The 26,958-nt window shown below is 56.0% G+C and overlaps 1 protein-coding gene across 13 annotated transcripts in view; it reads right to left on the bottom strand.

Annotated features, from left to right (window-relative positions):
• SLC39A11 (solute carrier family 39 member 11) overlaps nt 1-26,958 on the bottom strand; it is a 444,641-nt gene that overhangs the window by 46,983 nt on the left and 370,700 nt on the right. For all 13 annotated transcript variants that reach the window (XM_070060380.1, XM_051825151.2, XM_070060377.1 and 10 more), the window contains one exon: nt 23,328-23,397. In XM_070060380.1, the coding sequence (XP_069916481.1) occupies nt 23,328-23,397 (70 nt within the window). The remainder of the gene's footprint in view (nt 1-23,327; nt 23,398-26,958) is intronic.

Below are 26,958 nucleotides of genomic sequence, written 5' to 3'. Positions count from 1 at the left end.
AGGGGGTTGGGGGGTTCACTTGTCCAGGGCAGAGGAGAGCAGGCCGGCAGAGGTCACGGGATCCTCGGGTTTCTGCCACCTCACCGTTCTTCAGGTCTCGCCGGGAATCGGCTTCCTCGTGCGATGCCTGCCTTCCCTAGGGAGCTCCCAGCGCAGCGTCGGGGAAATTGTGCCGGTTCTGCAGTGTCCCGAGACGGTTCTCGACTCCCAGGGAACACTCCAGCAGGGAGGGCACGAAAAGCACACGGCAAACGCAAAGGGCAGTGGCAAAACAAATAATGACAGAGCCTATTGGTAAACAGGCCCAGGGGACACAGCCAGCTCGGCTTGTTCGCTCTTGCCTATCAGACGGAACCGAACACCACCTTGTACCTGTTTTCCTTCCCCTCACGACCCAAGCTAGAGCTTGTTTCAGTTCTGCTTACAGTGAGTCTCGTGGGGAGGGAGGAGGGGGAAGAGGGTCTAGTTAGAGTGTGGGAAAGGGCTCACCCTCCTGGGGGTGCTCCCTGCAGCCCTGTCTGCCCAGTGGTCTTCTGGGAAGCTCAGACCCCAGAGTCCCCTAGGGCTAGGACTTAGGCAGCAGCGTTTCCAAGCTCCCTGGCTGGCACCAACACGCATCCAAGGTACAGAACCACTGCTCTACAGCTCTAGCCAATATGGCAGCCGTGAGCCCCACATGGCCGTCAGGCAACTATACGACGATGAATCCAAATTGAGATGTGTTGTCAGGGGAACGTATGCATCAGATTTCCAAGAGAAGGTGCGCTGTCATTTGTAACATTACAACGTGGATCACAGCTGAGATAGTAGGAGCCTGCCCTGAGTGAGAACAGGTGCATGTGTATGGGCAAGGACACATGTGTGTGTGTGTGTGTGTGTGTGTGTGGGCAGGTGCAGTAGGGTAGACAGGAAATGAAAGAGAATCATCCAAGGAGGAGAAAGCCTGAAGAAAACTCACATGGCTTCAAGCGACCCTTAAAAGTCATCATTTTGAGAAAGTCCCCATCATTCTCTGAGGCACACCCAGCTCCCACCCACACTGACACACCTGCTTGCTCTGTTCTGTGACCATTATGCCACAATTCAGCTTCTTTCCACCAAAGGGAAAATGGTTAGGAAGGCAAAGGCTATGGCACCAGACAAGCGTCAAAGTTCAACCTTAAAGCCTCTTTGCATCCACTCTCAAGCATGGCTAAAAATATCCACAAAGGACAGGCAGCCTCATGGATGCATGCTTTATCAGTAGGAGGCACGCCAACAGCATTTAGACCCAAAATCGAGTTACCATCTCTGCAGAACAATAGCCACACGCGGTAACCCATGCCAGACGTGGTGGCCACTTTGCTCGCCACACTCAGCCTGCTCCCGTGGAGGTCAGTGTGGCCCTGCCAAGGTGCTGGACCTTGGCCACTTGCCCTGTGTCTGGCTGAATGGCCCCAGCAATTCCAGCCACTTCACTGGACCAAGGGGTGCCCAGATCGCTGGTCACACACCCTGGGTGTTACTGGAAAGAGTGTTTTGGGATGGAAGTAGCATCGCAGAATGAGTCAGATGGCCCTCCCCAGTCTGGTTGGGCCTCCTCTAAGCAGTTAGAGGGCTGAACAGAGCAAAAAGACTGTGGAGTAGCTGCCCTTGGACTAGAACTGGGACCCTGACACCTAGGTCTCATGTCCGTGGGCCCACACTACGGATCTGGACTTGCCATGCTCCATAACCAGGTACGCCGATCTCTGGCAACAAGTCGTGTTGTGTACACAGACGCTCCTCCACGTACGGTGGGGTCACATCCTGATAAACTCACCGTTACGCTGAGTGTGTCGTCAAGTCCAACGTGTATTTCACACATGCAACCCACCAAGCATCCAGGTGCAGCCTGGCCTACTTCAAACGTGCTCAGAACAAGTGTCCTTAGCCTAGGAGTGGGCAAAACCATCCCATCCAGGCCCGTATTTGTGATAAAGGGTCGACTATCTCACGTAATTTATTGTGTCTTGTTCTCAGAGAGAAAAACAGAACAGCTGTGCCGGTAGATTCTCACACCACCGGAAGGTGAGAAAACCTTAAGTCTGCCCTGGTGAGTCAGGAGCACTGTGCACATCTCCCCCTGGTGCTGGTTCTCCGTGGAACCCTGGCTGGTGGCCCTGCCATCCCGACAGTCCTGCTTGCAGCCCGCCGCCTCGTCTCCTGACATCAGTGATGTGAAGGCTCAGGGTCTCACCCGCGGGAGCTGGACTCCTGGCAGCTGCAGTGCCCACGCGCCCTGGCTGGACCCGCGGCAGTGGCCTGGAGGGATAAGTAATGCCACCCGGGATGGGGGGGGGGGAACTTAGGCTTGCAGCCAAGGAGCAGGAGTGGGCAGGATCTCACAGAGGCTGTTTGTCCCTTCTGTAATCCCTCTGTCCCTTCCTGCAGACCCTTCCCAGACTCAGCGGCTCCCTCCAGCCTCTCTGGGCATGTTCTCCACGATCCATGACCACACATCAGGACTGGGCGTCCTGAGACGCTCTGGCCAGCTTGCTGGTACTTTCTCGTCTTCTCTGGATGCGTCCCTTCCTTTCCCACTACTCTCGCTTCTCTGCCATGCCTAACAAAGGGCAGGACGTAAATTTTTCCTTTGGTTCTGTCATCCCAGAAACCCAGAGGGAGACACACAACCTTTCTCTTTCGGAAATCCCTCGCCTGTCCAGGAAACAGCTGCACTCTTCTTTGATCAAGGGCCCTCATCGGTTGGACCAGGAGTTGGGAACCCACTCCAGGGCCACCTGCTATGAGGCTGCTGTTTGACCTGTTCCCTGAAGCAGAAACGAGCTGAGCCACGCCTCTTCTCTCTTCCGCTTGACTATGGTGGAATAGAGAAAGATGCACTCGCTGAGCAGTGGTTGTTGGGCACAGAAGTTACAGAACAACTGTCTTACTGAGCCTAAGAAAAAGGAGTGAGTGAGTGAGTGAGTGGGAGAGGGAGAGGGCGGTGGACAGACACGGAGATGACCTTCTAGGTCCGAACTTGTTCGTTCACAGGGCTGCAGCTTTGGCTGCTCTGAATTTCCTACATCCTCTCAACGAGTAGCTTTCAACTTGAACAAGCTCCTGGTCAACCTGTGCATAATTTCTCCAAAAGCAACCTGACTTCCTACCTGGGTGGCTTGTGACACGGAGCTTTTGGAATAAAACAAAATGTCCAGGAATGTGCTTGAAGCGCCGCGGCTCACTAGGCTAATCCTCCGCCTTGCGGCGCCGGCACACCGGGTTCTAGTCCCGGTTGGGGTGCCGGATTCTGTCCCGGTTGCCCCTCTTCCAGGCCAGCTCTCTGCTGTGGCCAGGGAGTGCAGTGGAGGATGGCCCAAGTGCTTGGGCCCTGCACCCCACGGGAGACCAGGAGAAGCACCTGGCTCGTGCCATCGGATCAGCGCAGTGCGCCGGCCGCAGTGCGCAGGCTATGGCGGCCATTGGAGGGTGAACCAACGGCAAAAGGAAGACCTCTCTCTCTGTCTCTCTCTCGCTATCCACTCTGCCTGTCAAAAAAAAAAAAAAAAAAAAAAAAAAAAAGAAAAGTGATTTTCTTTTTGTTAAGTTCACCTGAAATATGGAGAGCTCTCTTCAGCTCTCTTGTGTGCATAGATTTCTTTCCCCCAGGTGGCAGAAGGTTTGTTTTCATTGTTTTTTAAACATTTATTTACTTATTTGAGAGGCAGAGGTCTTCCATCACAGGATCACTCCCCAGTTGGCTGCACTAGCCAGGGCTGGGCTGGGCTAAAGCCAGGAGCTTCTTTCCGAGTCTCCCACATGGGTGGCAGACCCCCGTACTTGGGCCACCACCTGCCGCCTTCGCAAGTGCATTAGCAGGGAGACAGAGTAGAAGAAAGGCAGTTGGGACTTGAACTGGAGTTCCAGTATGGGACACCACCATCATCTCTCTCTCTCTTCCTGTCACTCCACCCTTCAAAATACATAAATAAATCTTTAAAAAAAATAAGCTTCAATTTTTTAAAAACATGTTCTTAACAGAAGGTAATCCTAAAAGGCAACACGGAGAGAACATTTGCAAGACGTCACACCCAGCTAGAACTCGGGCAGTGTTTGCGCTCTGCGGGCGCCGACCTAATCCTCCCCTGGAAAGCTGTGGCACTTCCTTGTTTCTCCGTCCACGGAGACGCGCGGCCAAAGGATACGGTTTCATGCGTTTTACTAAACCGCAGAGAGGAAAACATCGGGATTTTTACACCTTGAAAAATACCAGGGGTCACAGCGGAGATAGGACCGGCAGCAGGATGGGACAGGCCAGGGGAATGTGGGACCAACAACTCGGACGAGGGTGCCACTGAGAGGGAGTGATGGGGAGAGGTGGGACCAGTGAGATCAGGACGGGATACGAGGGTCGGTGGGGGAGAAACGTCAAGTCTCCGGAGGCGAGAGGTCAGCGGAAAAGGCAGCAAACGAGGGAAGAGCTCAAAAGCCAGGCAGACGCAGTGGTCTGAAGGGAGTCAAGACGGCGAGAGCAGGTTCACGCAGAGCGTGGCATCAGAGCCAGGGCTGCTGACGTGGGTGCCCAGGCAGCACAGGGTGGGGGCAGGTGGGGGCTCACAAACCACAGGCCCAGAGCCCAGGTCAGAAGCTGGCTGACAAGGTGGATCCAAGCGCAGCAGAGGGAGGCTCGCCTCGCGGTGGGCACTGCCTCTTTACAAAGCAGCAACTCCCCCTGCACTTCCTGGCTGCAGACGGGAGAGTAGGGGCGGGCCTACCCCACAGCTGTGCAGAAGGCGGCAGTCATGAAGCTCACTTTTCTTAATACAGACTAGCAAACACTGGGTCTGCAGAGTCACTCCCCAGGGTGCTCTCATGCCCTGCCCTTGACTCGACGGTCAAACTCCCCCGCCGCCCCCCTGCCCCCCCCTCCCCCGGGAGCTCTAGGAAAGGCGCTGACATCTACCGAGCTGTACAAATCCAAAGCCTTAGGGACGTCTCTCGTTGTTCCCATCCCCTGCGTCCACCTGGATGCCTGGTGCTGCTGGTTACTTATTACACAGCAAGATGAAGCCCTTCCCCGCACCGCCCCTGCCTGGCTGCCAGCACCAGGACGGTGCCAGAATGCACGGGGGCTCCCTCCCACCAGCCCCAAGACGCCCAGAGCCAGGGACGATGTGTATCCCCGTTACACAGATTCACAAACCGAGGCACAGAGACGTGAAGTGACTTTTCAAAGTACACCCAGGTGGTAAGCAATGGTGTTCAGGTCTGGACTCCACCACAAAAGCTGTGGGCAGGCAATACTATAAGATGCATGGTGAGGGCTCAGTATTGTGGTGCGGTGGGTTAAGCTACCGCTTGTGACACCTGTATCCCGTGTGGGTGCTGGGTCGAGGCCTGGCTGCTCCACTTCCAACCCAGCTCCCTGCTAATGCACCCGGGAGAGCAGCAGCAGATGGCCCGAGTGCTTGGGTCCCTGCACCCAGGTGAGAGACCAGGAGTCCTGGTTTCAGTGCAGCCCAGCCCTTATCTGTGGGGAGTGAACCAAGACGTGGAAGCGCGCTCTCTCTGTCTCTGTCTCTCTCTGTTGCTTTGCCTTTCAAATAAATACATCTTAAAAAAAAAAAAAAAAGTACGGGGTGGGGGAGGAAGTAGCTGGAGAAACCCGCCTGCAGATGCATACGTCCTTCTGCTGCAAGCTGGCGCCTCCCGGAGGTGCCCTTTCGCATCTACTCACGCCTCCAGGCAATCCTGCCAGACTCGGCGAACAGCCGGAGCTTGGGTCTGAACCCTGTGTTTCGCCTCCGCAGTGAAGATCAGAGGCCAATCCTCCACCAAGACGAGGGGCTGCTTCCTGGGCCAGGTGAGGAGCGGGCACCACGGGCTGCACCCACTCGCTCCTGAGACTAATCCCAGGTTCACCTGCCTGGGAGGTCCCTCTGCACAAATGACTAGGCAGGGAAAATTCTAGAATCATGGATCTTAACCTGGACGTATTCACCATCGCCCCACCTCGCGCCAGTGCAGCCCTTTCTCCCTCATTCTTTCTGCCCTGGTTCCCTTCTTGCAGGGCTGGTTCCAAGAGTGTGTGGCCAGCACAGCCATACACAGTCCACATGCAGGGTAAGATCCAGGTTGTGTGCATATGGCTCAAGCGCCCCGTTGCAGGGTCAGGTCCTGGGCACCTGTGAGGGTCTTGCTCCAACAGGAAGCATCCCTTTACCCAAGCACATGGAACAGAATAGCAAATAAAACAGGTACAGGAGATGTGGCCCAGGAAAGCACATCCCTGGCCCCCTGCAGAAGGGACAGGAGAACAGGGTGGGGGTCCTCTAAGCCCCTCTTCTCTGCCTTCCTCCTAGCACCAACATTCTCACACCGTGGGGTACGTGTGCAGCATAGGGAACTTGTTGGAAACACTGATTTCTGGACCTGTTCTTAGGTTCTAAGTCCTCATGTCTGAGCCGGAGCCAGGAATCCGCACTCCTCACTGGTGCTGTGATTTTCCCGCTTATTCCTCCAGCCAGGAGGCCAGAAGCATCGCTTTAGGAGCCCACGCAAGAAGACGGGACACCCTCCCCACCTCCAGTGCAGCCTCCTGACACTGTCGCACTCCATATTGTTATTTTATTTGTATCTTCCATCTGCTGCTTCACTCCCCAGATTGCCACAATGCTGGGGGCTGGGCCAGGCCGAAGCCAGGAGCCAGGAACCCTATCTGGTCTCCCTCTGGGTGACAGGGGCCCAAGCACTTGGGGCATCTTCTGCTGCTCTCCCAGGCACATTAGCAGGGAGTGGGTATAGCCGGGACTCCAACAGGCACTAGGATATGTGATGCCTGTGAGTGTTCCACGGGGCACTGCAATGCCAAGCCTCGATCTTGTCTTTTTAAAAACCTCATTCTTAGGAGAGCCTGCATTTTTTTTCTTTTTTTAAGTCTTAAAGATTTTATTTATTTATTTGAGAGGTAGAGTTACAGACAGAGAGAGGAAGAGACAGAGAGAAAGGTCTTCCATTTGCTGGTTCACTCCGCCAATGGTGGCAACAGCTGGAGTTGAGCCAATCCAAATCCAGGAGCCAGGAGCTTCTTCTGGGTCTTCCACGTGGGTGCAGGGGCCCAAGGACTTGGGCCATCCTCTGTTTCTCTCCCAGGTGCATTAGTGGAGAGCTGGATCAGAAGAGGAGCAGCCGGGACAAGAATCAGCACCCATATGGGATGCTGGCACCACAGGCGGAGGCTTAGCCTACTACGCCACGGCGCGACCCAGGAGTGCCTGCCTTTCACAACCAGGATGTGGGCTTCCTCCCCAGAGTCCCAGATGAAGCCCTTCCTCTCTCTATCCCATCACAGAGCCCGCTCCCATGGCAGCCTCCACTGTACGGGGATAACAGCGGTGGTAGCTGACGGCCCAGAGCCGGAGCTGGCCCATAGCGGATGGAGAGGAGGCTCTGCTGGCCTCCCCAGGGCCCACAGCAGTCCCTGAGGACCGTGTGGGGTCAGGGGGCTGGGGTCACTGGTCCTGGACCAGCAGTCATGTTCTGAAGGCGCATGTGCACAAATCTTCACGCTCATGGGCGGCGCTGTTTGCAACCCGGCCTCCCTCTTGGACTTGTCCAATTGCTTCTCCCTTCCCTGGATGGGGAATGAACTCCCCATCCTCCCTGCCTCTTCCCCAAAGCCCCTGGGCAGGCCCCACCTGCAGGCATGAGGTAATGCAAGCTGGGACTTGGGCGGAAGCCCCGTGCAGATGGCCCGGGCAGGGCCCCCGCCCCCCAGTTCTGGACAGAATTAAAACCCGACCACCTATCTGATGGAATTACACCGAAGAAAGGAAATGTGTCTTAAGAACGGGCGGGAGGCGGATGACTGCAGGCCCCAAGAATGCTGCGGTCGGACCTTTGTTGCTGTGTGTTTCTGGCACAGTCCATCTGTGTGACTGCACGAGGGCCGCGCGCCCGTGACAAAGGCCTCTTTCTTACGACAGCTCAGAGCTCCCACACGGGGACAGCCCTGCTCCCCCAGGGAGGGCTGGCATCGGAGTGGCGGCAAAGAAAGGGAGAGAGCCGCCGCGTCTCTCTGGCTTGGGCCAAACTGCACTGAACCAGGAGGGACCGAGGAGGAGGAAACCCAAATGTTGACTCCGTCCCGAATTCAAAAAGGAGCCTATGAAAGCCGTGGGGTGGACATGATGCATTGGCAAAGAGGAAAACATGAGAGCTCCCGGGAAGCTCTCGGGAAATGCATGTTGGGAAAACCTGAGCAGTGGAATCCGGCATTTTTTGTTTGCACCCAAATAATCTTTTAGCTCCGCTTTCCCACAAATGTTTTGAAGCTCCCCCATACAGCCACAGGGCTGGTATGGTCCACGGAAGAAGAGGAAGGATGCTAAGCCAGGGTCAGTGCAGTGGAGATGCCGAGCAGGGGGCCCGGGCAGCCTGCGTGTGGGTCTCTTAGGCGGCTGTGACACAGCACACCAACTGGTCGCTCAGCGACTCTCGCGGCCTGGAGGCTGTAAGTCCAAAGGCAAGGTGCAGGCAGGGCCACATTCAGATGGCTCAGGGCTCAATCCTCCCTGGCCTTTCCCTGGATCCTGGTGGCTCTGGGCAAACCGTGGCATTCCTTGGCAGGTGGATGCATTACTCCCATCTCTGTCCCTGTGGCCACATGGCCAGCATCCCTCCAGGTACTGGTGTCATCACACCCTCCTCTGTGTGTGCGCCTTTCCTCCTTGTCCCGCCGAGGACGTGTGGTCCACCCTGTTCCACGATGAGCTCACTAGCTAACAGCATCTGCAATCTCACTTGATAAGGTGATGTTCACGGGTGCTGGGCGTGAGGACTTCAACATGTCTTCTTGGGGGGACACAATTCCATCACCACCTGATTCCAGAACTTTCAAGACAGGTAACCCTTGCTCGGTGGCTACCTCCTCCAGTGACGCTGTCTATTCGTACCAGGATGTGAGGCCATTAGATCACCCCAGCATGGGGAGGGTACAGGGCTTGGGAGGCAGAAGCGTGTAGTGGTTAAAGGCATGGGCTCTGGAGCTGGGCTGCAGGTGCTTGGGTTAGATCCCACCTCTGCCCCTCACCCCTGCGAGTGCCCGGGCACATTCTGCAGCTATGAATGGGGGGGGGGTAACAACATCTCACTCAGAGGGCGCAGAGAAGAGGCAGGTGACTTAGGACACACAGAGAGTAATCCCCCCAGCCTTCCACCCCACCCCCCACTAGCACTCAGGGAAAGTCAGCCTTCCTGACGGTCTCAGGATGGCCGGCGGCTGGGCGGAGCTAACCCGTGGGCTGCTGCAGCAGGTGCACCTTGGCTAAACCCTGATCTGCCCCTGGCCGGAGAAGGGCATCAGAGGAGCTTCCTCTACCTCCCAGGGCTCTGTGGCCACAAGTCCGTCTGGGGTGGCAGCGAGGACTGCGTGCCGAGTGCAAACACCCCGGGAGTAGCACATGTCCCCACCAGCGCCACGCAGGCGCCAGCGCTCCCCGGCTGCTTTTCCTTATCAGGCAAGATGCTGTACCACGAAGGACAGACCCCCGGCCCCACCCCTCCCCCGGAACATAAACCAGGCCTCTCCTCCTGAGTGGTCTACTTGGGAAGACAGAATGGCTTTCTTCCCCGAGCTGCTTGGAACAAGCCGTTTGGGAGGATGGCCGGGGCCGCGGTGGGAATGGGGCCGAGAAAAGAAGTCTGTGGCATCTCCAATGCCTGGAGAGCCACAAAGAACCCACACTGCCCCTCCCAGAGGGCTCTGCGGGGCCTGTCCCTCCCCCCGCAGGCCTGCTCCAGGCTAACAGAGCAGACGTTGTGCGGAGACCGCTCCCCGTGCCAAGACGCCCAAGCCCTGTCGCCAGGGACTGGGGTGGGGGTGGCTGGGGGCAGCGGTGGAGGAGGAAGGGGCCGCGGCATAAAGGGCCCCTTGTGCTGCTGGCGGGGGAGAGGCCACCGATGGGCAGACGGGGGGCGGCACGGTGGCCTCGCTCCTTGCTCTCGAGAGAGTGACTCGTGTGCTTAGGGAGGAGGGGCCCGGAAGTGAGTCCAGGGAGCTGGGGGAGCAGAGGGAGGCAGCTCCTGTGACCTGGAGGGGGCTGCCTATGACAAAATCACCTGCAGGGGTCCAGGCAGGCCACTGACGCCCTGGTGCAGAGCTGGCCCTGTGCAGAGAAAGGAAGCAGCAGCCTGGGGCGAGTTGGGGGTGTGGGTAGAGTCTGCTCCCAGCAGGGGTGCAGCACAGACAATGACAACTGAAGACACTGACCACCAGGACCAGGGCGGAGGAGCAGGTCCACGCTGTGCTGAGACTAGATGATGAAACCAGCCAGGACGGGTCACAGAGGGAAGAGAGGAGACGGTGCTGCTGAGGTCTGCCTAGGGGCCCCTAAACATGCACCTGTTGAAATTCGGTTGCCATGGTAATGGCATTCCTAGGACAGGCAATCTGGCTGAGATTCCCACGTTAACAGTACTTGGGAGGGAATTAGGATGAGGTCAAAAGGTTGTCCCCCCCGCATCCCGCACCGTGAGGTGTCAGAGGAGGGAGAGACCTGGGCGGGCCACTGGCTGCGTCTCCCCAGGTGCTGTCCTTGCCAGGCTGGTACCACGCCACGCTCTTGGACTTAGCACCCTCCAGAACCGTGAGCCCAATCAATAAACGTCCATTCTTCATCAGTCACCTGGTCTCAGGGAACAGAGATGGACTGGGAGAGCAGCCATGGAACCAAAACCCGGCACTGAGGCGGAGAGCCGCGGTGGGGAAGCCGTGGGCGAGACACAGCTCCCGGAAGTGCCCCCTGCAGAGCTATTCCCTCCTGTACTTTCGCCACCCGGTGACCAGGGGGTGGGAGCTCTGGTCCTGGCAAGAAGAATGGGCTGGCCATCTATCCGTCATGTCTGAGAGTCTGGCCAGTGAGTGAAGACAATTCCTACCCCATGCACTGCCTCACTGACCCTGGCACGGTTCCAGGTGCTGCTGCTGTTAGCAGCTCTGTTAGTTACCAAGATGTCTTGCTGCAGTAGGTAGACACAGTTATTCCCAATTTGCAGACTGGCAAACTCGGTCACAAAAGAAAAGCAACCTGTCACTGTCACGTAGTCAGTTAAGGGTAGGCTTGGAGCCCAGGGAGACCTGCTTCTGAATCCTGGCTTTCAATATTCTACCATATTCCCTGTTCCATCCCCAAAGGGTCTGCAGTAAGAAAAACTCAACAGGGGCCCAGTGCTGTGGCACAGGAGGTTAAGCTGTCACCTGCGACTCCGGCATCCTATACAGGCGCCAGTTCGAGTCCCGGTGGCTCCGTTTCTGATTCAGCTCTCTGCTAATGTGCCTGGGAAAGCAGAAGATGGCCCAAGTCCCTAGGCCTCTGCAGCCACGTGGGAGACCCAGAGGAAGCTCCTGGCTCCTGGCTTTGGTCTGGCCTAGGCCTGATTGTTGTGGCCATTTAAGGAATGAACCAGCAGATGTAAGATTGCTCTCTAACTCTTTAAAATAAAGAATTCTTTATAAATGAAAAGGAAAATTTAATAGGAAGTAAGACTCACCCACGCCCTGTGCCTCTCTCTCTGCAGCCAGAGACCCAGGCACAAGCATGGTCACCCTGCTTACCAGCCAGGGGGCCCTCTCGGTGCCTCAATTTTCCGAATCTCTGAAATGGGCTACCACACTCATCATGGCTGTGGTTTGAATGCCAAGGTGCAGGTGTTGACCCTTCTGTGCTTGAAGAGTGGCACTTTCCAGGTTAAACATAAGCTCTGAGATCTTTGATCTTAGCACATAAAGTCATATTGAACACGCCATTCCCTTCAGCACAGAGCTGCCACAGGACCCAGCCATTGCAATCCTAGTGGTGTGCCCTGGGGAGAAATGAAAACCGCCCCCACTACCAGCCAGAGACCCCCCCGGGGCATTCATAGCGGCGGGGTGGGGGGGACCTGGCGGTTCCGCCCCTGTGACCACATTCTCCAGGGCCCATCTCACTGCTCCCCAGAGCAGCTGCAGGTGGGCGTGCTCCATACCCCTCCCCGTGTGGCAGGACCCTTTCCCCGGGGCCCTGGGAGCAGAATGATGGGCACCCAGAGTTATCTGTGCCACTGTTCTTCAATTTCTCCACATCACTCCAGAATCCCACGTGGGACAAATGGTTTTTTTGCACCTATTGGTGTCAAAATCTCTACTTCGGGGACCGGCGCTGTGGCGCAATGGGTTAATGCCCTGGCCTAAAGCGCCACCATCCCATATGGATGCCAGTTCTAGTCCCGGCTGCTCCTCTTCTGATCCAGCTCTCTGCTATGGCCTGGGAAGGCAGTGGAGGATGGCCCGGGTGCTTGGGCCCTGCACCTGCATGGGAGACCCGGAAGAAGCTCCTGCCTCCTGGCTTCGGATCGGCGCAGCTCCAGCCATTGCGGCCATCTGGGGAGTGAACCACGGATGGAAGACCACTCTCTCTGTCTCTACCTCTCTTTATAACTCTTTCAAATGAATAAAATAAATTTTTTTAAAAAATCTCTACTTCATATCTCTGATGTGAACTGGAAAATTCATCGATGTTTTCCTCTGATCCAGTCTGGTCCTTGCGCCCCACTTCCAGAGAACAACAGGTGAATTCACAGGAATGGATCACAGGATAGGATCCTTCCCCAAACCAAGGTGCTTTCCCCCGGAGAATTCTTAGGAGTTCGAGAATTGAGGACCCTCTCAGGGCTGTGACTCCCCTGCCCTCCTCACCCTCTTCCTGTCCTGGGTGACTTCTACATACAGGAAAAGACGGCAGGGAAGCAACACTCAAAGAAAGCCACTCCAAATACAGCTCCCCACTTGTGAGAGACTGAATTTTCGGCGTAGACTGGAACGTGGGAGCAGGACAGGTCAGACAGCCCAGGGCGCCTTGTTGCTGCTTTGCCCAGGAGTTCCAAGGGACTGCGCTGCAGCCCAGACACAGCTTAGGGGGCAGGTGTCAAGATGCTAGTTACCTGAGTTCAATACCCAGCTCCGCTCCACACTCCAGCTCCCTGCTAACACGGATGCTGGGAGGCAGAGGGGATGGCCTAAGTGACTGGGTCCCTGTCACATCCGTGGTAGACACGGCTTTAGCCCTGGCCAGTGGGAGTATTTGGGAAGTGAAGGAGTGGATGGGAGCCCTGTCCTTTCGGCCTCCATATGAACCCCACGTTCTGGAGGTGCAACAGTTCAGTTGTCTTTCGCAGTCTTTTTCCTTTCTGCTGCCTCGCCTGGCCAGCAATGGCATCGAACAGCCGCATGGGGGCGCTGCCTGCCTGCCCGCACTTCCGAATCCCACTGTCTCCAGGGCTCCAGGCAAGGATGTCAGTGTGTGGGAGGGCTGGAAAGCAGAATGGGAAGACAGGGAGCTGCCAAGAGACTCCTCCAGGATCCCAGACGGGGCAGGGTGACAGCTTCAAGAGCAAGGCATTTGTTTACAGAAAGCAAAATTGTGAGCACAACCTGCACTGGGCTGCAGATAAAAAGCACAGGAATGGACCAGTTCTGCTGCAGGCTCAGCTGTGAAAGGGTGGGGGCCCAGGTGCCTTCCTGACCTCAGGCTGGGTCAACTAAGGACCACTCTCCAGGGGTCACAGGGCTAGGGATGGTGCAGCCCGGTCCAGAGGGCAGACGGGAGGTCAAGGTGTACAACCTTGAGCAAGGCAGGGTCTCCTTGCAAGCTGTAGATGCCGGGGAGACGCGACCCTGCCCAGAGCACGGGTGGATGCCTGGCACAAGACAGCTCTGGCTGCTCCTTCATTGAAAGTTGCTCATGCGAACTTAAAAAAGTCCGCGCACGGGCGCTGTGGCACAGCTCACATCCCATATAAGAGCCCAGGTCAAGTCCCAGCGACTCCACCTCCAAGCCAGCTCCCTGCTAATGCATCCGGGAAGCACTGGATGACGGTGCAAACGCCTGAGTTCCTGCCACCCACGTGGGAGACACAGGTGGAGCTCCTGGCTGCTGGTTTTGGCCTGGCTCAGCCCTGGCTGTTGCAGGCATTTGGGGAGTGAATCAGCAGGTGGAAGACAGTCTCTCTGTCTCCCTGCTATTCTGACTTTAAAAAAACCCACAAAGTTTATACTGCAGCTCTTGGACCCCTCCCCTCCACAAGGAAGTCTCTTTAACTTCCCTACATGCAACCTGCCCCATCAAATGTGTCTTCTAGTTGGAAACTTGAAACCTGCTGGAACAAAAGTAGGGAAGTCACTTGGACGGACTCACGTACAGCGTGCCCTACTGCCGTCCGCATCAACTGGCCAATGTTGACTAATGTCCAGAAAACGTGTCTACTGTCATTTTGGTCCCTACGTGCCGGGTCTCTTAGTTAGCTAGTGACTGCTGTCTTAAATGACTATTAACATACCGACAGACAGATGCATACTTCAAAAAGTTTGTGGGAAAATGGAATGACAAGATACGCTTATTCCGAAGCAGAACAGTGTTGAAGCCCATGCCTATATGTTCATCCGGGGGGATTTTCCACAAAGTTTTTCTGTGAAGTCATCTACAGTTCCTGTAAGCCAGGGCAAGAGATTCGTCTGATGTGTGATCTGGGAGGCAGGCAATCTTTAAAATTGATTTTGATGCCTCCATGTGTCATTTAATGAGCTCTATTAAATCCTCGGGGCATCTTCTACGAAGTGTCTGGGTGCTGGTTAGCGTTAGCTGGCTGGGGTGCTCGGGGGGACACACGTCCAATCACATTTTGGGGGTGTACTTTGGAGATTGTCCGTGCACGTTCTAAAGTCTGCTACACACAGCCTGCTCCAAGACGGCTGTTGCACCTGCTGGTCAAGTGTGCTCACGGACTGCAAATTCTTCTTGATGTTGGTCTGTCGATGCTCAAAGCCTGGGAGCATAAATACCTCTCTCCCTGCTGGCTTGAATCACGCCAGCCTCTGGGTTAAGAGAGAAGCTGAGGGCAGGTCCCCTCCCCCGGGGGACCTGCTGTTCTGAGGTAATGACATCTGAGACGGAAAAAGCACCCCAGCATCAAACTCCCCAAAGACACATGTTCAGGATTCCTCTGTGGCTGGACTCAAATGGAACTGCCGTGGGCCCAGATCCGAAAGAGGAGAGCTGTGTCTGCCTTGAACCATGGCTGCCTTTCACTGGCCGAGAGTCTCCCTGACTCAGAGGAGACTGACTTCCCCGTGAACACCTGGACACGTGCGGACCCAGCCAGGAAGGGAGGGTGGGCGGAGCGGAAGGAGCTGGGGAGGGCGCCGCGGAGGTGAGGAAGTCACGGAATTGAACACTAGGTGGCAGCAGCCACACACACATTGTAGGCCGGGGGCCTGCATCAGAGAGCTCCTGGAGTAGGAACTGAAGTCGGTGCCTTCCTAGGGATGTTTTTAAAATCTTTGCTTGTGGTGGCTCTGCTTCAGGACACACCGTAAATGCGGCACAAGGAGGAGCTCATGAAAAAGACGGCTGCCCGCGGCCGGCACGGCGGCACAGGGGCTTAAGCCACCACCTGCAACGCCGGCGTCCCGTATGAGTGCTGGTTTGAGTCCCAGAGGCTCCACTGCTGATCCAGACCATGGCTAATGTACCTGGGAAAGCAGCAGAGGTTGGCCCACATACAAGGGCCCCCACCACCACGTGGGAGACCCAGATGGAGTTCCTGGCTCCTGGGTTGGCCGCTGTGGACATCTGAGGAGTGAACTAGGACATGGAACAGGTTGCTCGCTCTCTTTCTCTCTCTCTAACTTGGCCTTTCAAATAAATAAGTAAATCTTAAAAAAAAAAAAAAAAAAGGACAGCTGGCTTCCAAGCATTTGATGATGAATCTGAGGTAGCGCCCTGGACTTTATAAGCTTACTATAAAGAGTCAGGTAGTGGGGCTGGTGCTGTGGCGTCGTGGGTAAAGCTGCCTCCTGCAGTGCCAGCATCCCATATGGGAGCCTGTTTGAGTCCCGGCTGCACCATTTCCAATCCAGCTCTCTGCTGTGGCCTGGGAAAGCAGTAGAAGATGGCCCAAGTCCTTGGGTCCCTGCATCCACGTGGGGGACCCAGAAGAAGCTCCTGGCTTCGGATCAGTGCAACTCTGGCAGTTGCAGCCAATTGGGGAGTGAACCAGCAGATGGAAGATCTCTCTCTCTCTCTAGATGGAAGATCTCTCTCTCTCTCTCTCTCTCTCTCTCTCTCTGTCTCTCCTTCTCTCTCTGTGTAACTCTGACTTTCAAATAAATAAACAAATCTTTTTTTAAAAAAAGAGTCAGGTAGTAGATAATTCCAGTTTCCCAGCCCAAGATCTAAATGGCAATTATTCAACTCAGCCACTGTAGCATGTCAGTAGCCATGGGCAATATGTACACAAATGAATGTGCCTGCGTCCCAATAAAACTTTATTTAAACAGACGGTTTGATCCAAGTTCAATCCATGGGCTGTAGTTTTGCAGGCAAACGAACAGAAAACTCTACCCGGCCAGGAGTTTTGACCACAGGTGCTCCTCGATGCACAAGAGGGTTCTGTTGGATAAACTCGTCTCAAGCTGAAAATATTCTGAGTGGGCACTGCATGGAACGGCACCCAGCCCACTGGACACCAGAGCTCAGCACCACGGCGGCCCCTAGAAGACCGCCCACTTCCCCTTGGGGTCAGCAGCTCACTGCTACTGTCCAGCACCACGAGAGGGCTCATCCGCCTAGCGCCGGCCGGGGAGAGGTCCATCAAAATCCCAAGTACAGTTCCTAATGAACGCTTATTGTTTCCAGGACATCTTAAAAGTCGGAACATCGTTAACTCAAACCATGCGAGGTCACGGACCACCGTGTCGCTGCCCCAGACCTGTGCTGGTAATTCTTTCCCCCAACCAACTTTTCTTTCCTCTCAGCCCAGCCACGGCGACACAAAAGTTACCCACGTCTCCTTGTCATCGAACTTGTATTCTCCCTTCTATAATAGCAGAACCAGGTGGCAAATGCACTTAACAGCTCTCCCACCGAGGGGCGGGTGTTGTGGTACAGCAGGTTAAATCACTGCTGAGGACACCAGCATCCCAAGTTCAAGTCCCAGCTGCTCAGCTTCTGATCCAGCTCCCTGCTAATGCCGCTGGAAAAGCAGCAGAAGATGGCCCAAGTGCTGGGCCCCTGCACCCCCGTGGGAGACCTACATGGAGTTCTAGGCTCCCGGCTTTGGCCTGGCCCAGACACGGTTGCTGTAGCTATTTGGGCAGTGAACTAGCAGATGAAAGACCTATCTCCCTCTATGTCTCTCTCTCTCTCTCTGTCCCTCTGCCTTTCAAATAAATAAGTCTTTAAAATAAAAGTTCTTCCTCTGATCAGTTACTTCTCATTGCCTTTGTCATCACAAATTTCCTTCTCTTCCTCACTACTGATACACAGTGATAGGAGGTGGATGAATATTTTGGTTATCACTGAATTCTTCAGATCCATCTGTCTATCCCCAAATTATCCCACCGTAGCCAGTAGCCAGACGAACGCTTAAATTACCTCCTGAGTTATACTCTCCTGAGCGGCCAACCTCTTAATGCCCTCCGTCCAGCCAATCCTCTGCCTTCCCTCCCACAAAGCAGGGGGGAGTTCCACCTGTCACCTCTCTCCCTGGGACCTGTCTTGGCACCGCGTGGCCCTCCCGTCTCCACACGTTGAGCCGGCCACCTTCCACGCTCCCTCAGCGCAGCACACAGTCCGCCCTTCTTCCAGGGGACTCTTGGACAGCCTGGCTCCTACCGCTTACTAACGCAGGCTGCTGACAAGTTTAACTGCCGGCTTAACGAATTCTTTTGGCTGTCTTTTCTGTCATCGATTTTCAATTACAGCACGTCGCGGTCAGACACTGTGGTCGGAGAGGTATTGATCCTGGGGTATTTACTCTCTCTCCGGAGCACAGCTCGCTCATCCATTCTGGGAACCCCACACGCGGGTGCTTGGTCAAAAACGACGAGCTCCCTCGGGGGTCTACACACGCCGACTACACGCATTTTGTTACCTTTCGGGTGCAAGGCTCCTGCTGTGGGTGCACGCGGAGGCAGGGTCCCTACCTCACCCCCGTGCACTGCCTCCCTCCTCCTTTACTCCTCGGGTGTCTCCTGCTGTAAAATCTGTTTTGCTGGAGACTAAAAGTGCGACACCCGCTATTACTGTTATTATTACTATTATTAGCATCTGCTGGGTATGCTTTTGTTTATCCCTTTGATTTCAACCTTTCCATGTCGTGTTTTGAGCACTGGAGCTTTAAGAGGGTAGAGCCTGTCTCTCTTAGAAGAAGAGCTCAATCGTGTTTGCATCTCTCATTCATTCATTCACTGCCTGCTGCATCCGCGCTGCTCCCCCCTCCCCATGAGCATAACTGTCTCTTTATTTATTAGCATTTTTTATCAACACCCTCTTTTCCCCCATCTCCCTGGTACACCTTCCACGCAGATCCTGTAGCAAGGGTTTATTTGTGTAGTGGACCGGGCCACCCAGATTCGCTCTTGGCAAAAACTTCAACTCAACCAACAGACCAGGGCTGGGCAAACCACAGCCCAGGGCCCCACCGCCTGTGTTTGTAAGTGGCCTGCAGCGAGGCATAGCCACGGCCACTTGTTGATGTGTTGTCCGTGGCCACCGTGGCCCTTCCAGAGAGTCCAGTAGCTGCCACAGGGGCCATACGGCCTGCGAGCCATCGGGAACTCGGAAGTTTTGCCAGCTGCTATGCCGGAGTGATGCTCTGAACGCCGCGTTTCTGTGTCTCGTATCAGAGCAGAGAAGTCTTCCAGGGTTCTGTCACCGGTGTGCAGGGTGTCGGTCTCTTCGCAGACTTTCTCTTGGGCACAGTTCCCCCACAGGTAAGCAGCGCCTGTATTAGGGTTCAATCATCGTAACAGTGTTTCACTGTGTACCATTTCCATCTGCAGACGCACGGCTCTTCCCACGCCTGGAAAGTCTCATCTCTTACTCTTCGATCTTCTCTCCATCCTTCTTGGCCTCTCCTGGGTGACTGCTCTGACAGAACTCAGCCTTCTGTTCCGTTTTCTGTCTCCGTTTATCCGTCATAGCTTCCATCTCCTTACTCTTCTGTGCCGTGGTCTAGGTGATTTCCTCTGATCTATCATCCACTCCATGAATTCTACCTTCAGTCGTATCCAATCAGTTAACTGTCCTACAGTTTCATTTATCTGTGTTTTTTTTTTTTTATTTTTAAAAGTTCTATGTGGTTCTTTTTTCAAATATGCCTGTTCTTTTACAAGGCTATTATATTTTACTGTTATAATTCCTATCATATTAAATATTAGAAACATTCTCACTTTGCAGCCATATATTAAAAAAAAAAACTTTAGATGAGTTTTATTTAAACACCTTTATTTTCGATTAGCTTTCAGTGTGTAGAAGCCAGTAGATAGTCCCTGTATACCCTGCACCCAGCTCCTCCTACTGTGACCATTTTACACACCATGGCACATTTTGTCACAACTAGGGGACCCTTATTGGTGTACTACTGTGAACCACGCTCCACAGTACACTCAGAGCTCAGCTGTTTCCCCTAGAGCCTCTTCTGTTCCAGTGTCTCATCCAGGACGGCGCGACACCTTCAGTCTCCTCAGCTGCCTCTGCTCCGTGAGTTTATCACACTTCCCTTGTGGTTCGACAACCCTGGGAGTTTGCAGGAGCACTGGTCAGGTGACTGGCTCCTCACTTTGGGTTTTCCTGATGTCATTCTCAAGTTGTTTTACTGTATCCATTGGCCTTAGAGGACGATGCAAACCCACTTGCCACTCTACCTCCGGTTCCTGCCTTTACTGCTGGCATCTGGTAACTTTATCTTAGTCCTTGGCTACGACGTTTTGGTTTCTGCGTTTGTCTGCCGTGAGACGTCCATGTTGGCTGAGTTCTCCATGTCATTGTTGGGACAGAGCTTCCATTTCTTGGGAGTTTACGTCACACACACCCCGGTGTTGTCTACGGTGATGGGGCACATGGCAGCACCCGCTACTGAACCAACACACGGAGATGAAGATGGCTTGGAAGGAAGCTAACCATTTGCACTCCTATGCAAAGCCCTGGCTGAGTTTGGGAGAGGAGAGGCCAAGCAGGCAGGGGGCAGGGGCACAGTCCCTCTGCTTGGTGCTCTGCCTCAGCAGAGTGGACCCTGCTGCCTGCCCGACTCCCAGTCCTGGGGACAAGACTGCACCTGCAGCCCATTCAACACGACTGCCCGTCACCCTCTAATTCCACTTCAATCATATTACACTCTGATTGCCTTCTCTCTCCCCTCCCCCCTAAAAAGTGGGGGTGGATTTAACACTACACATGGAGCAAGTTTCCTCCTGGGGTTGCAGATGGAAATTAACCGAAGGCAAGACACCATCTTGGATTAGACACCAGAGCATCTTTTTTCCTACGTGTGCAGGGTCCGCCTCTCTGGACCCTATACACAGGCACCGACGCTGATTCAAAAGCCCCAGTGTGGACAGACAACCGCAAGCCACATCCCCCGACCTCACTGTACAAACAGCTACGACGCCAGCGCTGACCACTGAGCTGCCCAGGCATTCTGCACTCTGCCAGTCCAGCCTCCACCTCAAGGCCCTGCCCCTCTGGGCTACCGAGCAGGAAGGTCTCACTTCCCATGGCCTTCTGGTCTCCACCTTCCCACGAGACTCAGACGGTAGCATAAGCCAAAGGCAGACGGCGCTAAGAAGCCCTGCTTCTGCATCTGCCACTCGAGGGTGCGGCCAGGGGTGTTCGGAAGGGAAGAACTCAGGGCACGAACGGTGGGTGGGTTTCTAAGCAGTGCAACAGGCTGAAGGGCGGGGGCTGCTCCAGGGAGCGTTCTCTCCTCGCCCCAGCAGACACGGTGACGATGGTGGCCCAGCTCCAACAGCTCCGCCCCGACACTCAGTGGCATGTGGCCTGTGAGAAGCCCCTGGTGATGCCTGCAGCGCAGAGGGTCTCCAGGGGCCACAGAAGATCAAGTCCGGCTGCCCCACCCCGATCCCAGGGAGAGGATCCTGTGGCGGGGCGGGGGGCAGAGGGGCGTTGAGATCACGCAGACAAGGCTGCTTGGTGGAGAGGAGGCAGGAGCCACGGTGGAAGGCATCTTTGCTCTGCTTTCTTGGGAAACGCTTAGAAAGATTAGCAGAAGGTACGGGTGACAGCAGAGAGGGAGACAGGAGCCGACACGGAGATGTCATGGGGCACGTGGTGCCACCAGACAGGGCCTGGCCTGTGAGGGCTACGCCCAGGGCAAGGCTACCACTTGCAGGCATGGACCTTCCGCGGCGTGCGCGGCTCGCTGTGCCCTGGGAGGACCTGGCCTTTGAGTGCTCAGGAGGTCGGCGCCTCTGGGCGCCTCACCGCCCCGGACGCGGCTCCACTCGGTAGTTTCTCATGCTCTAATGAAGTCAAGATCATACGACTCCGCCGAGGGGCCGGGAGCCAGCCCCCTCCCCACGGCCCACGCTGGCGGGGCAGTCTGCGGGCTGTGTTGAGTCATAACGAGCCCTGGCTTTCGGTGACATTTCCTACAATCTAAAGGCCCTTCCTCCCCCATCTGCCGTCTCATTTGATTCTGCACAACAGGCGCTGCTTTTTAACGAGGCTGCTGGAGATAACGAGTGAAGAGATGGGCAGGGGAGCTGGTGGTGGAAGGCCTTTCAGCCCAGACCCTGCCAGCCCCCTCCCCCACGTTTTGGGTTTCATGAGGCAGCCATGCCTCGCACCACCAGCCCCAGGAGCCCCTGCCTGGCAACGACCACTTTGAACGTGCCCCACCTCTGGGAAAATGGACCAAGGGGGTGGCTCCGACACAGTCCTCGGAGGTGGGGAGCAAAGAGAGGCCCCTGCAAGTTCAAAGCCAGGGAAGGGCGGAAAGGCAATGGGGGAGAAGCCAGTTACTGCCACGGCCAACAGACACAGGGCCGGTCGCCACAGGAGGGGGTGCAAATGCTTGGGAGAACAGCAGTTCGCAGAAGTAGCGAGAAGCAGGGGTGATGAGCCAGGGGTCCGCGAGCCATCTCATCCGAGTTATGCTTTTACGTAACTGAGCTCATGTGCCTCTAGACAGCGCGTGTGCCACTGGGAACTCGCCTCCGGCCCACCACTCCCAGCCATCCGCACGAGATGGTCTCTGCTCTTTGGTTTGGCCCCTCGGTTCCCTGGTCTGCCACCCTTGGATAGAGGGCTCTGTCCTGTTGAACTCTGGCCTGGAGGCCACAGGACTCATGGCATCGTGGGGCCAGTGGGGGATCCATGTAGCGCCCATCTCCATGGCAACTGAGGGGCATCATGAGATCCTGGGGCTGGACCCGCATCGAGGCCCTGCTGAACGCCACAGAAGCCAGCGAGAGGAGGAGTTCCCAGGGCTGAGTGTCTACGGGGGGTGCTATGGCTTAAGTACTGGTCTGAGCAGCCCACAAAGGTGCACTGTCACTAAAGACTTGGTGCCCAGGGAGGCGCTGTTGGGAAGCAGTGGAAACCTTGGTGGGAGGTGCTCCCCTTGGAAGCGAGTCCTGGGGGAGGGCTGTTAAAGAATCTGAGTTTGGTCTTACGCATCCTCTCTCTGCTGTTGTTTGCGAAGTGGCCATTTGTTCCTAGATGCCACCACGTGACGCCATCCGGCACCCTCACCAGAGGCCCGACTCCTGGGCCCCCTCAATCTTGGTCTGAAACTCCCAAGCCGTGAGCTCAATACGGCTTTGCTCTTTGCAAGGCAGACGCCTCGGGTCCGTTGTTGTAGTAACGCAAGGTAACAGAGGAGGCGAGAGCTAACCGGGCATGCAGACAACAGCATTCCGGCTGGGTCCCCTGTGGGCAAGGTGGTAACAGGGAACCCCGGAGGAGGCCCAGGCTCTGCCAGGCCGCTGGTGGGGAGAGCAAGCCCCACGGGGGAATGCTGAGGGGGAGGACCCTGTGAGAAACATCAACGTGGAGGCAGCAGGGAGCGAGCCAGAGCCACAGGAGGACGTTCCGGAGAGAAGCGGAGGCCGGACATGGACTTGGGCATGGCCAGGAGAAAGACAGCAGATTCAGGCTCGAGAGTGTAGGATTCCCGGGGTGGGTGCGCTGCAGGAGGAGGGAGGAGGCTCTCCCGATAGACCGAGATCGTCAACACTAGAGGAGGGGCCGGAGGATGAGAAGCCCGCAGGGGTCTCCAGGGAGCAGGTGGACAGGGGAGGGACCAGTCAGATGGCCCCCACCATCAGCCCTCACACATGCCAAGGGCTTAGGATACAGCGTGTGCCTGCGTCAACCTGGGTTCCCCAGAGACAGCTCCGACGCCGCCGCAGTGCAAAGCCGCTTCTGGGAGTGGATGCCTCTGTCACGTTCCAGCTTCGCCTGACCTCGGCACCCCGGCACCCCGGCACCCCGGCACCCCGGCCACGAGCCCTGGCGCTGGCTTACCTGGCACTCTCGAAGGTGGCAGACGCCGTCTTCTCTACAGCTCCAAATCCAACGCCGACGGCGAGACCCTCTGGAAGACAGACATGAGCAGGAGGGCTTAGTCTCCCAACGAGCAGCATCACGGAACATCGCTGGAGGCTTCCAGTAACAGGAAATCAACCTCACGGGGGCTAAAGTGGCGTCTCTACATCCAGCCCATGCATGGCCTGTGTGTGTGTGTGTGTGTGTGTGGCCTGAGAGCCAAGAATAATTCTTTAAAAATATTTTAAGATTTTTTAAAAAAATAAACCAATGATAGAACAATACTTCACAAGAAAAACACAGAACAATGCAAATTTTAATGTCGGGATAAAGTTTTATCGACACGTGGTTTCGCTCATTGACAAACCGTGTGTGGCGAGGTATGTAGCATCCCAGCAGAGCTGAGCAGTGGTGACAGGCCATGTGACCTGAAAACGTAAAACGGACCCTAGCCGGCCATTCGCAGAATTTGATGACCCCCAACCTGACACCAGAGGTACAGATCCCTTTGTTCCCTTGGGGAAAAAAATCACTTTTTAAAACCCTAAACAAGGGCCAGCACTGTGGCCCAGCGAGTTAAGGCCCTGGCCTGGGGTGCCGGCATCCCATATGATCACCAGATCCAGCTCTCTGCTGCGGCTTGGGAAGGCGGTGGAAGATGGCCCGGGTCCGTGGTTCCCTGCACCCACGTGGGAGACCCGGAGGAGGCTCCTGGCCCCTGGCTTCAGGTTGGCACATCTGGCGAGTGAGCAAGAGGGTGGAGGACCTTTCTCTGTCTCTACCTCTCTCTGTAGCTCCATCTTTCAAATAAATAAAAATAAATCTTTAAAAAAACTGTAAACAACAGCTGGTCAGCTCTTTTGTTAGAATTTTCCCACTAATGAATCATTGGAGGGCAAAAGCTAGTGGGGCCCAGTGCACGCCTCTGTTCATTAGCAAAACCAGCTCCGGCAGAGATTTACCGCACAGCCCAGGCCTTTGATGTAGATAAATGCTCACCACAGCTCTGGGAGGTCGGGGCCCTAAGTGACACAGCTGCGGAGACTCGGAGCTGGGCCTTGAACCTGCTGCCTGGCCTCTTGTCCTTCCCCAAGGGCCTTCTGCTGCCCAGTGGGCTGAAAGGGGAGGAGGGGACCCTGGGGGCCGTAACTGATGGCATCTGACTTGGGCGCCCTGAAGCAGCAGGGGAAGGCCTCCTCCCTCTGGCTCACCAAGAACTGGGGCAAACATTCTGCCCCAAGGGTGGCTTGCAAATGAGCAATCCAGGGCCGGCGCTTCGGCTCACTAGGCTAATCCTCCACCTGCGGTGCTGGCACACCGGGTTCTAGTCCCGGTCGGGGCGCCGGATTCTGTCCCGGCTGCCCCTCTTCCAGGCCAGCTCTCTGCTGTGGCCCGGGAGTGCAGTTGAGGATGGCCCAAGTGCTTGGGCCCTGCACCCCATGGGAGACCAGGAGAAGCACCTGGCTCCTGGCTTCGGATCAGCGCAGTGCGCCGGCCACAGCAGCCACTTGGGGAGTAAACCAATGGAAAGGAAGTCCTTTCTCTCTCTCTCTCTCTCTCTCACTGTCTAACTCTGCCTATCAAAAAAAAAAAAAAAAAAAAAAAGAGCAATCCTCCCCTCTGTTCTCCCAGCTCCTGGAATGGGGCTGGGGGAGGGACCCACAGCCCCTGACCTCAGAAAGCACCCACCGCAGTCAGAGGAGGCCAGCCCAGTCTCCCACCCCCCACCCCCAGGGAGCTACCTGTGGAGAAGAGAGGAGAGTGGATTTGTCACTGTGCCCGAGTGAGGGGAAGGCAGGCACCTGAGGGCTAAGCCAATGAGAAGCCTGGGCCGGCGACACACACACACACACACACACACACACACACACAGTGTCAGTAAGGGCACTGAGGCGGACGCTGAAGGTCAGATGGTGGGTAAGGAGGAGACGCAGTGAAACCGGGCTCCTGCTCCACGTGTTAGCTGACAGCACACGCTGGGGAGGGAACTGGGACAAGGCGCCGCTAACTCAGGTGCCCAGAGAAGGAAAAGTGGCTGCCCGCCAGCCCTGGACAGGCCGTGGGACCCAGAGAGGCACGGTCAGTAGGAGGAGCCTGCAAACCCACGCTACAGCAGAGGCCGCCCCTCCGGTTCCTCTGCCCCATCCCGCCCATGTCTGCCTCTCTCCCCGGCCCCCTCGTAGAAAAGGGGCGTCGCGGGCTTCAGAGACCCGGGCCCGGCTCCTGCTGTGTCCCTTGCAGGTTCTTGTGAAATGGAAGACCCTTGCTTGGCTTCCGGGACAGCGGTACACCCGACACGCCGAGAGCTGGTCTCTCACTGCTGGCGCTTCACTGTGGGGGCCTGCCCTGGGCAGTAGTGGGTGCTTGGCCTACCCCTGGCCTTTATATACTAGAGGCCAGTAGCATCCCCTGGATCCCGGCCTCGTCTGGGGCGGCCTTGCTGTTGGCAGAACCTCAAAGGCAGCCCAGAGCATCACATGGCAGGAGACATGTGTGTCTCTCTCTGTGTGTGCATGTATCTCCGTGTGTGTGCATGTGTCTGTGTGTGTCTGTGCCTGTGTGTCTCTGTATGTGCACGTGTCTCTGTGTGTATGTCTGTCTGTGTATCTGGTCTCTGCTTCTTATTAAGCCACCAGGGCTCAGTCACATGGGGCTCTACCCCCAGACCCCTCCATGGCCTTATCTCACTGTAATCGCTCCCCACCGGCCCCTCCTCTGCACACCATAGATTGAGTTTCCACCCTCTTAATGATTTGATGGGAATTGGATTTTAAAAACACAGGAAGCCCCAGGGCACACTCCAGCCATATCCGCGCTGCAGCCTGGGTAAATGGAAAAGGGCGAGCATTTCGGCTCAGCTGGAGCCCCGTCAGGGCAGCAACGACTCAGTGGGAGCTGCTTTCGGGTCAGCGTTCTCTTCCTGTCCGGCCGGCTCTGCTCCCGGGGCCGCGGGGCCCACGGCTTCCAAGCAATGTCAGCCTGGGAGGCGTTTTGGAGCCAGAACATGGCTGCCCAGGGTGGTCAGACCGGGGCTGGAGGTGGTGGGGCTCTCACTCCCTGCGTTCTGCACTCCACTGAGGTACGGTCCTCCTGGGTGGCATTCCCACAGGCGACCCCCAGGGGGCGCACGGACGCCTCAAAGCTCTGGGTCCTGTGCCTGTGCCCCCAGCCTTTTGTATCTCATGGCAGCTGTGTGGGTGCCACGCGGTCTCCCTGCCACACACCACCCGTCCTCCAGCCCGGCCTCTGGTTTAAGCGCTCCTGGGACCGGTTCCACAAGTTATAGCCGAGAGCAGTCTAGAAAATGTCAACCCAAAGGCCATGCAGGAAATGAGGGGTGATGTGATAGCTTTTCTCTTGGAGATAAATTAACATGCAGACAGCAGCTACCATCCTGTGAAGGCGTCACACATACGGAACAAGGCCTCTGCAACCACCCCAGCAACGCCACCATCACCAAGTCCCAAGGGAGGAGCAGGGACGTGCAATGGGACGGCTCAGTCACCCTCATCTCCACTGGGCACGGAGGGGCAGCTAAAGGGACTTACATTGCAGCCAGAGGGGTCTGGGCTGAGGAAAAGAACTGTCCTGAGGCTGGGAGGACTTTGAA

Source organism: Oryctolagus cuniculus, chromosome 17 (genome assembly GCF_964237555.1).
Source record: "Oryctolagus cuniculus chromosome 17, mOryCun1.1, whole genome shotgun sequence".
Classification (NCBI taxonomy): Eukaryota; Metazoa; Chordata; class Mammalia; order Lagomorpha; family Leporidae; genus Oryctolagus; species Oryctolagus cuniculus.
Note: the sequence above shows the minus strand (reverse complement) of the source record. Positions and strands in the feature narration are given on the sequence as shown.